Source organism: Cercospora beticola, chromosome 7, assembly GCF_033473495.1.
Source record: "Cercospora beticola chromosome 7, complete sequence".
Lineage (NCBI taxonomy): Eukaryota > Fungi > Ascomycota > Dothideomycetes > Mycosphaerellales > Mycosphaerellaceae > Cercospora > Cercospora beticola.
Window position 1 is genome coordinate 2561033 of NC_088941.1, and position 13369 is coordinate 2574401.

Sequence of the window (13369 nt, forward strand, 5' to 3'; positions counted from 1 at the left end):
CGACAGAAAGACAAGCCTGACCTGCCCGATGTGCAGCAGCATGCCGGATTCTCAGATGCGCCGAGCCAGCGCATAGCATGCCCTTGTGCCAGTGAACAGCGAATGCTGCATGCATCAGTCAGAGACTTGACGGAAAAGTCGTTTCAAGCTGTTGCTTAGTAGGCTAAGAACATACACAATCGCTTCACGTGCCGGCGCTTATTTGTCCAATACCGAGTGAGGCAGCCGCTGGCAGCGAAGGAGGTGGCCGGGAAAACTCGAGCAGGCGGCGCTTCAAGCCAGCATGACCGAGACTCGCGTCTTGTGTTACATGCCGATATGTCTTTTTCTTGCAGATCCATCGCCGTGGGCGCCAATGCATAGACCCATGCGTGGTGTTGGTGCAGGCCGCCGGAAGCCTAAGTGAGGTATAGCCATCAAGCTACGCACGCTGGCGACTCTGCATCTGAAGCTAGCCTGTTCCGGGCGCTGAGCCGTGTCGAAAGATCGGCTACCAATACGATCAATGGAAGATCGCATAGCCTCGTAGCAGCAGCGATATCATGAGAGTATAGTGCTGCGGCGTTAGGGATCGACTAGTGGGCAAACGCAGATGTGAATCCTTTCTACGCCGCACTCCTACATTCAACTTTGCTTTCGATGACGGAAAATTCTCCCACTGAGCGCGAAGGTCCCCCCGCCAAGGTAGTATAGACCGGCTGCGCCGCAAGCAGTGAACATATATGATGGCGAAGGACTGGGAGCATTTCCATGTGGAGCGGTGCAATCCGCGTTGCTTTACCACAGACCAAAGAATCGGCCTCGGTGAGTCCAGACCAGATCTCTCCTCTTTTCAAGAGGAAAATCACTTACCACAAGTAATGCAGGTTCCCCGTCGCTCCTCTGGATCGGTTGCGAACCAACATGTCCAACGCCGCATCGAATGACATCAAGACCACGACCGCGCGGATAGACCAAAAGAGACCAGCACAAATCCGCGCCAACTGTTTTGCCTGGACCGCACCAAGTCATGTGCAGCAGGCGAATGTGTCCGGAACATTACAGTGCGTGAGCACAAAGATGTATGCCACGATGCAGAATGCCGGCAATGAATGGCCTCCGCAGGGCCAGATTCAGTCCACGTGCGTTCCGTCCGATCAGTCGTTATCGATCGGGGCCAGCAAACCCCAAGAACAGGTTTACTTTTGCTGGCAGCATGGATGTCAGGGAAGGCCATTCACAAACCTCAGTAATTACAAGCGCCATTGTAGAGAGCAGGATCAAGCGTACGCGAAACCCGCCTGTCCAAGATGCGGCAAGAGTTTTTTGAGGGAAAAGGTTCGCGATGATCATTATCTCCAGAGACGTTGTAGGGTCGTAAGCATCGATGCCAATGGTGTCCCTCTTTTGATACCCCTCGACCAGAGCAGCGCAGGGGCCCGGTGAGGGAGATTATGCAGGCAGGCTTGCTCTTCGGAATGGTGTACGTTGGCATTGGTTGGAGTTGAGAGGATGTCGTTGCCTATAGCGGACGGCCCTTGGCCAGACGGCAATCCGAACCAGACATATCTTGCCGTGTGCCCTCGTGTTGATCCTATCTCATCTCTTTTCTTTCTCAGGCGGTCCCGACCCTGCCATAGAGGGCGCAGACCAGGTTCATCGCACGCCGGTACTGGCGCAACTTAATGACCGGCGGTACTGCAGCCGCTTTTGCCTGCCGTTCTTGTCCACAGCAGCATTCATTCCCAGACAAGGAGCCGTGCCAACCGGCACTTTGGTGTCGCTGTTCTGCCGCGTACTGCCCAAAGTGCTCCAGTTCAGCGTGCGCCATCCTGCGGCTTACACGAAAACTCGGTATGGTGGATGGCTTCGGTACTTGCGGTGCGTGCTAGCAATCGGTCGTGACACTTCGTCGGAGGCGCGTTGTTCCTGTGATCGAAGTCTCATTGCAAGTGTGTCTTGAGATCGAGTTGGCGCTAATCTGTAACAGGCTAGCTCAATGCTTATGTCAGCAGGCATCCACCAACACCTTCCCGTCCTTCTGAGCTTGTAAACACTTCATCTGATACAATAACCATCCGGCTTTGATCATACTACAAGCACGAGGCAGCGTACACCGCGTCTTTATATGGCCAAAAGATTGCACATGCGTTCGAGAAAGAGTCAATTCTCCAATGCCGAGGATGCTTCTGAAGGATTCCAAAGCTCGGAGTTCAAACTCGGAACTCCGCGCTATCAACACTTAGCTGCCCTGTACTGCCCTGAAGACAGCTGAGGTCGTCAAGAATCAGGATGTCTGATACTACGCCCAATACGCAAGTTCGAACAGTTCACGTCAAACGCCGAAATGGCAAGTTACAGAGCTGCGAGCCATGTCGCGTCCGGAAGCTGTCCTGCGATCACAGACTGCCAGCGTGTACAAGATGTATTCGAAGGAAACACGCGGAACAGTGCTATTATCATCCAGCGCCGATGACGAGGACAAACAATGCCCGAATCTTGCCATCACCCGCAGAGTCTTCGGTCACCTCGCCTAGTGCTGGGTCACGGGTAGTTCAGGGGTCTGGGCAAGGTACGTTCACAAAGGAATGGCGTCAAATCTCAACTACGTCTCTTTTTACACCCAGCAGTAGAGTTGACGTGGGACACCATCTGTAATTCTGAATCACATGCATTTTCCTGGACCGCATTCTGACCTCTGATCGGCTGCTCTTAGGCACATCTTCCTATCGACCACAAATATGGACACCAGATCATGTCCATGGCAGCACAGAAAGTCGACGTATGGTCCAAGCACGGTCCGTGGTACGAGCCGAAACAGTACCACCGCCAGACCGGATACAGGAGATTCTAAGTGTGCCATCTGCCGGCATCTTGATGGATTCCGCAGCAGGTCGACCGGTCGGCTACCTAGGCGAAACCAGCTCTTCTGCATTTGTCGCGGAGCTGAACCAAAATCTGGGGATCGACACGCCGGCGACCCTCAATGAATCCCATACTGAACGACTGTCAGATGATCATGTGGAGAAAGGGCTCAAGGTACTCAACTATTTCAAGGACATCAGTCTAATTGAATACTTCGCGCACAAATGGCTGGGAAAGCTGGACAGCTTCTTGATGTATAGTCCGATCTTTCGAATCTGGTTCGAGGAGTCGATTCCTGTAATCCAAGACGCGCTGAATGCAAAGACGCCCATCACCCTTGCAGCGCAACTATCGCGCAACACGCAACTTTCTCTGCCGTGCACGCGGACGACCCTCGTCCAAGATTGGGCTCGTGCAGCGACCGGTCCTAACCTACGCTGGGAGACGATGGGACTGATCTTGACTCAAGTGGGCGTCATCGCATCCATGTCGCCTGCCTGGGAGCCAATCTTCACAGCCGGACAGTCGAGAAAAGAAATGGTCCAGACAATTTATGATCTTGCCGGCATATGCATCGAACTGAGTCAGCGTTGTGGAAGCCGCAATGAACTGCTCATCTGTCTCCTCTACGAGAGACTGCTTATTACGTCCATCATGCAAGGAGATACCTCTAGTCAGGTCTGGACGAGCTTCAGCGAGGTCGCAGACACTGCTGTTCTCCATGGTCTGCATTTGGAAGTACCCGAGAATGCAAACATGCCATTCTTCTTGCGAGAACTTAGGTCGCGAATTTTCAATGTAATCTTCTCCATGGACAAGCTACTTTCGACATTTCTAGGACGCCCACCTCGGATCAGCTACCGGTATTCTGTGGTTCAGGAACCTCATGATCTGACCGATGCCGAAATCTGCTCAGATCCTGACACTCTTCAAAGGAGACTGTCCGAATTGAGTCTGTCAGGCGGATGGTCTACTCGTGGTCCTGTCGCCAGAGCTACGTGGCGCAAAGCAAACACCAGCCGCCACATCATACGCGAGGAGATACTGGAGATTGTCATCGGCCCTCATATCACAGATATCGAATCCCGTCTCCAGTTCATACGCGCTCGCGAGCAAGAAGCTCTTGCCAAGATGCCAGAGTTCTGTCGCTTAGACCCAGAGCAACTGATCGCCGATATCAAACGAAATCCCACGATCCATATTCCCGGAAGGGGAGTGCCCTGGCGACCGGTCGATGTGGTATGCTTCTGCTCAATCCATCTCGGCATGCAACACGCCGCATTCTTGCTGGAACGCGCTGCATACAACAAGACCAAATCGGATCCTTCGATGCTCATTGCAACAGCCAGGTCCTTACTGTCGCTTGTGCTGAAAGCTTATTCGCTCAGCGATTTTCTGAATGAGTTTCAGGTGGACCTGACAGATAGTCTGGCATTCTACGTCGTGCCTACAGCAGGTGTTCTGGCATTGGAAATGCTAAAGCGCGAGCAATACTACCACGCCAACGATGACTTCCCGCGATCAGAAGTTCTGCAACAACTAAGTGTTCTGGTACCAATACTGGAGGCCGTTCCAGCGGATGAGGGCAACGGACCAATCTGCGCAATGGGATTGCATGCGATCAAGAAAGTGCTTGACAGACTACTATCGAGACCCTATCAGAGACCGGCGACGAATTTCGACGCGCAAACTGGTGGCGGTACGAACCAGTTCACCACAAATATGGACAATGATGCAGACTTTTTGCAGTGGCTTGGAAATCTGGACTTCGATACGAGTGATTGGCAGTTGTCATAATGGATAATATACAGGCACATTCTTCGTACAGAGCAGAATCAGAACATTATAAGCATTCATCCTGCACAATATTTCCTTTTCACCAGCCGACCACATTACCATTTGCTCCAAACTGCCCCGCCACATTCATCGCCGCCAAATCCGCCGGGTCAAAAGCCCAGTCCTCAAAAGTCCAAGCAGCAAAATCATCCAAATCCCCAAAATTCGGTGTCGGGTTCACATCACCAGTAATCGACGCCTCAGCTCCCTCGTTCCCACCACTAGGATAATACTCCATCGAATCGTCCACATGCTTCTGCTCAACCTCTGATCGTCTTTGCTGCTGATGCTGCGATGCTTGAACAGACTGCTGTCTGTCCTCCACTCTCGCCGCAGCAGAACTCTCCACTGGCCCCTCAGCCTGACACGCCATGATTTTGTAAAAAGGCCTCGTAATCCGATCCACAGCCTCCTGCATCCACACCGCTTTCCTCTCCGGATCTTTCTTCGCTTTCATATACGCATTCGCAACAAGCAAAATCCACAATTGTCGTTGCTCTCTCCCAAACCGAATAACTTTATCTGTGAGCATTTCGCAACATAGCGGAACTAACCGTGAAGCTGTCTCATCAATCGCGCGGGACAAAGCGTCATCGGCTCGAGGATTAGAAGCTGAGATATGGCAGAGTGAAATTCCGGCACGGAGTTGATCGTGGCAGAGAAGTTCGAGGGCGAAGTAGCCCTTTGATATGAGATCTTGATGAGATTGAACCATTTTGGTTGCGGTTTCGACGAGGATCATGCGGCTGAAGTCGCGTTCGGCTTTGGTTTCTGCTGTGCGGATTTGGCGGTCGTGGAGGACGAGGATGTATTGTCGAAGATTGATTTCGAGCATCGCTTTGGCGACGACGGAGGATGTCGGGGCGGTGGACCATTCGGGAATGTTTTGGATGTGGTATTCGATCTCGTCAGTGAAGCGTTTGGATTCGTCGAATGAGACGGATTGGCGGATGTTGTTCAGGTATGTGTTGAGCGTAGATCTTAAGTGGTAAGATTCGCTGGCTAGACAGAGATATGATGTTGGCGTGAAGTCGTTGACTTTTCGTAGTGCGGGTAGATGCTGGGTTTCTTGGTCAAGGTCATCGTCGTGAACGTGAACAGGTCCGGGTACATCGGACTGGAGACTCCAGGGTGTAGAGACCATGCCGCGATCAAATGCTGCTTGCAGCTCCAACTCTGTTACCGCTGCCCATACTCGCTTCCTCAGCTCCTTGTCGAGAACTGAGGTCGGCTTCCTGATCAGGTCCGGCGTGCGATGTAATCCAGCAGCCATACAAAAACGGAGCACGTTCCCGCAGTCAGTCCAAGTTCGCTTGTATTTCCGTGCCACGGCGTTTTTAGCGATGAGAAGCACAACTCTAAGCTGAAAGTCGATCGCGGCAACATGTTTTTGACTCTGAACTGCCAACCAATCTTCGACCGAGGGCACCCAATTTATTGCCTTTTCTCGTGGCATTGAGCTGTTCCCGTTGTAGAGTTGTGGTGAGTCCGGTGTCAAACACTGCGCGGCGGCCATCATGGTCAGTAGCAGAGCCACGAAAAACGGCCTGGCGTTGGAAACCCCCTCATTCCACATCTCCGCATATTCACTCCAAAAGCTTGGCTGATGAATGACGTTGTAGAGACTTCCGTAATTTTCAAGATACAGTTCGATGAGAACATCAGCCTCAGCCTTTGTAGGAAGCATGGCTCTTAGTGCTTCATCATTCACCGGATTGCGTGTCGATCCAGAGTGCTCCCTTCGTCGCTCAAGAGTGCACATGTCCTCCTTGATTCTGGCCAAGGCTGGATATTGCTCAAACGTTTCTAGGGAAGTCAGCACATAGCTTTAAGTGACAATTGTAATCATTCGTGGAATAAGAAGCTGATCCGTGATGGAATGTACTCACCTCTGGTGAAACCTTGAAGCTCAGGTATCCGAGCAATCAAGGCTCCTGGATGTGTGTTGCCATGAAACTGAGTCTTGAAACTTCTTCCTCTAAGAAGTGTTGTTTCGCGGTCTTGTACAGGCGCCGCTACATCGACAGCGCCACCTCCCGCTAACGACTCCGGGGTGAGTGGAATGTGTGCTTTGCCAACGGGTGCGCCACCTGCCTTGGCAAGTGCAGCCTCGAGCTGTTTGATTCGTCCATCCTGATACTCAAGTCGAGATAGAAGATCACCAGAAGGAGCATTGGCCGCAATGGGTCGCGTAGAATGGCCATACAACGGCGGCAGTTTGTGCGACGCTGTAGGTATTGATGGCTCTTCGCGTATTGGCACTTCGGCAGAATCCTCCAGGTATAGACAATTAGAAGCTTGGCCAGCCTTCGTGCAACGCCCGCAGGCAGGCATTGCTCGATCGCATTGCAATTTGCGCCTCCGACAATCGTAACAGGACAGAACCTTTCGTCTGCGCTTCCTCTCATTACCTCCGAGCCCATCGGGCGAGCGTGCACGAGGGAACTGTCGCCCTTCCGGTAGAAGTGGATCCGTAGGCATGATTTCACCCCCTGCTCCGTAAGCCGTCTGGTGGCTGCTTCTGACGATAGCTTAACGGTACTTGGTGAGCCAAACCTTCTTACTGCGCGCGAGATTGAAAGGCCTACAGAGTGTCGGATCAGATTATAGAGAACGGCCAACGGTACACAGAAGATACGTCAGCGATTGTCGACGCGTTAGGTGTCGGCGAAGCTCAACCTCAGTTTCGAGATGCGCCGTGGAGTCTGGTCTGTTCTTCTCCGAAATGAGCTCGTCCGAGCTCGGAGTTAAGTCATCAAGCAGCGTCGACGGGATGATTGCGCATGCTGAAGTCAGATCGTCTGCAGGGCAGACTTGAAGGCAGCAGTGCCCTGGAAGGCGCAGGCGTTAGTCATGGACATGCTGGCCAGGTGAAGTCGAGGTGGTGAAGATGACCAAGACGTGAAGCTGGAGTCGAGCATGGTCCGTGCACGCTCGGCAAAGATAGACGAGATCTCATCCATGTCGACACGGGAGAGCATGACGAACATTTCGAGATTCCGACACGTCTGAACATTGGTCGCGTTTGCACTCCACATCCGCCAGGACGACATGCGATAGCATTGGCTTGGAAAAGACCGCCAGGTCTCCGCATACACTGCACAGCCAGCGAGCACTACCACCACCATGTCGGACGAGCATTCGCCAGAAGACCTGCGGCGGCATAGCGCTGCCTATCGCCGCCGCGAGTCGAACATCAGCGAGGCCAGCTTCTTGGACGATGTCGAGATGGCCCAGGACGAGATCTTCTCCGGGCCCATGTCGGAGAGTGTCCCCACCGCCTCATCATCTTTCTTCCACCGCCGATCAAGAGCCAACTCGGTCACGAGCTTCACATATTACGAGGAAGAGCGCGATTTTGATTCAGAAGAGCTGCCCGAAGATGCCATCTACGAAGAAGAAGACGCGATGGAGAATGGAGAGCTCAGCGGGGAGAGCACGTTCATTGAGCCTGAGATGAATGGAGACTATGACGAGACTCCTGAAAGTGGCTCCATCGCGTCGAGGAAAAGGAACGGCAGTCGAGGCTCGTCTCACTCGAAGAGATCGCGTCGATCTACGGACTCTAACAGACACTCTGTTCAGAGCCCTCTTCTTCGGAGGAACCACTCTGAAGATTCGCAAACGAGCGGCTTCCGCGTTGGTGGTAGGGTTAGCCAGAAAATATACATTGTGACCGAGGACATGACAATCGTGGTTACTGGCTTCAAGACCTCGAACTTTGGCTTTTCGGCATATCTTGCGTTATGTATATGCACGTTAGGACTGGCATACCTCATCCTTAGATGGCTTCCGCGATGGCACGTGAAGTTGATCGGGAAAAGCACGCCTCTTGGAGATGCGGACTGGGTTGTCATTGAGAATCAGTGGGGAGAGATGGCGATTCAGAATTTGAGCAAGCAGGAGTTTGGTCAGAGCTTGTCGTCCGTATTCGGCGTGAGCAAAGCAAAATGGCAGGACTACGACGAGTATGACGATCCTATTCTGGACGAACTTCGAATTCTGGATTATCGATATATCCGCTTCTGCTACCATCCCACCAAGGACAAGTTTGTACTCGGTAACACGTGGAAAGATCCCGCCTGGACTGATATCCTGGCTGTGCGCCAGGGCATTGATGGCGAAGAACAAGAAGTTCGCGAGCGTATCTTTGGCAAGAATGCAATTGATCTCGAACAGAAGAGCACTGGTCAACTACTCATGGACGAGGCCTTTCACCCGTTCTACGTCTTTCAGATCGCCAGTATCATCCTCTGGTCCGCAGACGAGTACTACTACTATGCTGCATGTATCTTTGTCATTTCTGTCGTCAGTGTTACAACGACCCTGATCGAAACGAAGGCGACAATGAAGCGTCTGCGAGATATCGCGAAATTCGAATGCGATATACGTGTTCTGCGAGGTGGCTTCTGGCGATATGTCGACTCAAGCGAACTGGTTCCTGGTGATGTCTACGAAGTCACGGACCCTAACCTTGGCCAATTCCCTTGCGACAGTATTCTGCTCTCAGGAGATTGCATTGTCAATGAGAGCATGCTGACTGGCGAGTCCGTGCCCGTGTCCAAAACACCCGGCACTGATGACACTCTTGAGATGCTGAACCTCTCTGCTTCCGCTATCCACGCCGATGTTGCAAAGCACATGCTGTTTAGCGGCACGAAAATCATCCGGGCGCGAAGACCGCAAGACGACAAAAGCGACGAGGCTGCAGCACTTGCACTTGTCGTTAGAACTGGTTTCAATACTACCAAAGGAGCGCTTGTCCGTTCCATGCTCTTCCCAAAGCCGTCTGGGTTCAAGTTCTACCGCGACTCCTTCAGATACATCTCTGTCATGGGCATGATCGCTGCAGTTGGCTTCATCGCATCCTTCGTCAACTTCATTCGCCTAGGTCTGGAATGGCATTTGATCGTCGTACGCGCCCTCGATCTCATCACCATCGTCGTACCTCCTGCTCTGCCAGCTACGCTTACCATCGGAACTAATTTCGCATTGAGTCGCCTGAAGAGCAAGAACATCTTCTGTATCAGCCCTCAGCGAGTCAACGTTGGAGGCAAGATTGATGTCATGGCCTTTGACAAGACGGGCACATTGACAGAAGACGGGTTAGATGTGCTGGGTGTGCGCGTCGTCTCGAGACCAGCTAATCGCTTCTCGGATTTGCTCACTGATTCATCAACACTGCTCCCTGGCGCAGTTTATGAACGCGACCCGACAGCAGACTATAACGCAAACAAGGCAATTCTCTATACCATGGCCACATGTCACTCTCTGCGGATCGTGGATGATGAATTCATTGGTGACCCTCTCGACTTGAAGATGTTTGACTGGACATCGTGGCAGTATGAAGAAGGTGTGGAAGGCGGAGGCGCTGGTGATGATGAAGAAGAGCTCTCGCTCACGCCTTCCGTCGCTCGACCGCCACCAGGCATGGAATTCGATCTGGACGAGGAACAAGGGACTCCAAACAGCAGGCGAGCAATTGAGCTTGGTGTTCTCCGTTCGTTTGAGTTCGTCTCGCAGCTGCGTCGCGCTTCTGTCGTGGTCAGGCAATTCGGCGAAAAGAGTGGAGATGTGTTCGTTAAGGGTGCCCCAGAGGCCATGAAGGCCATATGCAAGCCAGAGAGCTTCCCTGCCGACTACGATGACTTGCTGAACTACTACACCCACCGCGGCTACCGTGTCATTGCTTGCGCCACGAAGCACATCTTCAAGCTTAATTGGCTGAAGTTGCAAAAGATGAAGCGAGAAGATGTAGAGTCTGGACTGGACTTCGCGGGCTTCATCATCTTTGAAAACAAGCTCAAGGAGACCACTACAGACATCATTACCGAGCTACGTGAAGCCAACATTCGCACAGTCATGTGCACAGGTGACAACATCTTGACAGCCATCAGTGTTGCAAGAGAGTGTGGCGTCATTGACAAGTCGGCCCACTGCTTTGTGCCTCACTTTGTCGAGGGTGACGCTCATACCGCTCTCTCCAAGCTTGCCTGGGAATCGGTGGACAACCCTGTCTACCAGCTCGACGAGAATACACTCAGACCATTGCCTCCGCCTGCCGAGCACGATTCCTCTCTGCCTTATGACGTGTCCAATCTACGCAACTATTCGGTGGCAGTCACTGGCGATGTCTTCCGCTGGATCGTGGACTTCGCATCTCCAAAGGTCCTGAAAGAAATGCTGGTCATTGGCCAAGTCTTCGCACGAATGTCGCCCGACGAGAAGCACGAGCTGATCGAAAAGCTGCAAAGCATCGACTACTGCGCTGGCTTCTGCGGTGACGGCGCCAACGACTGCGGAGCACTCAAAGCTGCCGACGTCGGCATCTCCCTCTCCGAAGCAGAAGCGTCCGTTGCAGCGCCATTCACGAGCCGCATTTTCGACATTTCTTGTGTCCCAGAAGTCATTCGCGAAGGTCGTGCCGCACTCGTCACCTCTTTCAGCTGCTTCAAGTACATGTCCCTCTATTCGGCCATTCAGTTCACCTCAGTCAGCTTCCTCTACGCCACAGCTTCCAACCTCGGCGACTTCCAGTTCCTCTACATCGATCTCCTTCTCATCTTGCCCATTGCAATCTTCATGGGCTGGACAGGACCCTACCCTTCACTCTCACGCAAACGCCCAACAGCCTCCCTGGTCTCTCGCAAAGTCCTCACCCCTCTCATCGGTCAAATCATCATCACGATACTCTTCCAATTCGTCGGCTGGTTCTTCGTCCGCAAACAACCCTGGTACCAGCCTCCCGTCTTGGACACCGAGCATTCCAATTCCAAGAACTCGGAAAACACAACGCTCTTCCTCCTCTCCTGCTACCAATACATCCTATCTGCCATCGTGCTCTCGATCGGCAAACCTTTCCGGCAGTCAATGCGACATAATTTACCCTTTGTCGTCACCATGGGCGTCGCATTGGGCATTTCATCGTACATGCTTTTCGACCCAGCGCCTTGGGTCGAGAATGTCATGGAGTTGACGTGGATGAGCAACAAGTTCAGAGTGTTCATTTTAGTTCTTGGCATTGGCGCTTTTGCGACGAGTTATTTGTGTGAAAGGCATGTGTTCCCGACTTTTGCGAGGGTCATCGGGAAGCTGAAGGAGAGATTTGGGGAAAAGAAGAAGAGAAAGGAGTATAAGATCATTGCAGAGGGGATGAGGATTTGATAGTAGCAGCGCTATGTCGGTGCCGGAAACACGAGAGTCGAAGCGGTGAATGAAATATATGTATGGTGTACTTGTAGATTTCCCTTTTATGCACACATGTCGGTGGGAAATGCTAGATAAGTCGCGGGAGACGCGGAGCAACAGAACTGTATAAGGAAATGCATCATGGCGGCATCTGAGAAAATAAGAACAAATTCTGTGTCTTCTCAATTCATGTCTAGTATATGGTCTGATTTCCATCAAGCGCCTGAATTTCTCCGTTTCTCCCGCCACAGCGACTAGTAGTCATCCAGCTTAAGACACTTTAGTCATGAGCCGCCAGAATGTGGTCCTGCATTAGCTCTACCACTTCGAGCTTCGAGCTTTGTGCTGTTATCTGCGGGCATTGCTGCATGCATGCTACTTGGTGTTCGCGAGACCTGCATTTTTGGACGAAAGGTCACATGCGATGCATGCTGCAAGCCTCGTACCACTCCGGGAAGCGCGAAGACATTACATCCCACCCGACGGCATATTGAGCGGCGTTTTCTCTTCGCGCATAATCGGCTTCGCTGTTGATGGATTGGGATCTCAAATGGTGGAGTGGAGGGCGGGATTCCTGTTATGCGAGGCTTGCGCACGCGCAGCAGTTCGCGATTCCAGAAAATGGCATAAGTGGTCGCAATCGCTTCTCAAACAAGAGTAGAGTAGCAACCTTCTTCGTTGCTTGCAATGAGTGGTGATTTGGCTTGTTCGTTCGTCTTCGGATTCTCATTTACTCTCCTCCCATTCTGCAATTCTGCGTCCAACGATGGGTAAAATCGGTTTCGGTCTCACTCCAGTCATCTGAGCCAGAAATCTCAGAGTCCGTAGAAGAGGCTACTGAATCCGTGCGTAGGAAACTCCTCTGGTCGGTGTGGCTTGCGACAACGAGATCCATGCTGTCTTTCCGCGTGGGAGGGAAAGCTTGGCGTTTCGATGTGGGCCGCTGGTGATGGCTTTGCTGAGTGTGCTGGTCGTTCTCGTCAAGCGCGAGTCGGGCGAGGAGTTGATGGACAGTGAGTTCATAGGTAGCCATGTTTAATGGTGACGGCTGGAATTTGCAATCGACAAAGATGATGCTCAGCAAGCTGCACGGGAGTTGCAGGTCGGGATGAAAAATCAAATGGAATGGAAATATGTCTGCCTAGTAGGAGCAGGAGCAACGAGTTTTATACAGGTGATGTTGATACAGTGGCTGCGCCGTCGACAGGGACAGCTGCGCTTCTTATGCGATCTAATCTGATCCTGCGGAGATTGTCCGTTATCGATGCCTTGCATCTCGTGCACGGTTATGTCAGGACGTCCATGGATACTCCGAGCCCGTGTGGTGTGGCAACCACTTCGGCCGAGCTGATCCTGCCCAAAGGATGCTAGGCAGAATTGAAGGTGACGCACTCAAATAGATCATCAGGCGCGACAGACGAGAGGGAATAATCGTTGTGCAGGGCTGGTGTCTGACGATTGTGTGAGTTTGCTTGTATGTGGAGAAGGCGCGTGAGCGGGC

The 13369-nt window shown here is 52.3% G+C and overlaps 4 protein-coding genes across 4 annotated transcripts; 3 read left to right on the plus strand and 1 right to left on the minus strand.

The window, feature by feature from the left end:
• Nucleotides 1-903: 903 nt before the first annotated feature.
• On the plus strand, nt 904-1309 carry RHO25_011227 (uncharacterized protein; the record flags this gene model as incomplete). Its single annotated transcript, XM_065603384.1, has 2 exons — nt 904-1121; nt 1177-1309. The coding sequence occupies 2 exons, from the start codon at nt 904-906 to the stop codon at nt 1307-1309; spliced, it is 351 nt and encodes a 116-aa protein (XP_065459456.1).
• A 1142-nt stretch (nt 1310-2451) lies between these two features.
• On the plus strand, nt 2452-4641 carry RHO25_011228 (uncharacterized protein; the record flags this gene model as incomplete). Its single annotated transcript, XM_023601914.2, has 2 exons — nt 2452-2551; nt 2696-4641. The coding sequence occupies 2 exons, from the start codon at nt 2452-2454 to the stop codon at nt 4639-4641; spliced, it is 2046 nt and encodes a 681-aa protein (XP_023451540.2).
• A 79-nt stretch (nt 4642-4720) lies between these two features.
• On the minus strand, nt 4721-7161 carry RHO25_011229 (uncharacterized protein; the record flags this gene model as incomplete). The annotated part of the gene is made up of 2 exons (XM_023601913.2): nt 4721-6486; nt 6570-7161. The coding sequence occupies 2 exons, from the start codon at nt 7159-7161 to the stop codon at nt 4721-4723; spliced, it is 2358 nt and encodes a 785-aa protein (XP_023451057.1).
• Nucleotides 7162-7806: 645 nt separating this feature from the next.
• On the plus strand, nt 7807-11844 carry RHO25_011230 (uncharacterized protein; the record flags this gene model as incomplete). Its single annotated transcript, XM_023601912.2, has 1 exon — nt 7807-11844. The coding sequence occupies one exon, from the start codon at nt 7807-7809 to the stop codon at nt 11842-11844; it is 4038 nt and encodes a 1345-aa protein (XP_023451168.1).
• Nucleotides 11845-13369: the final 1525 nt, after the last annotated feature.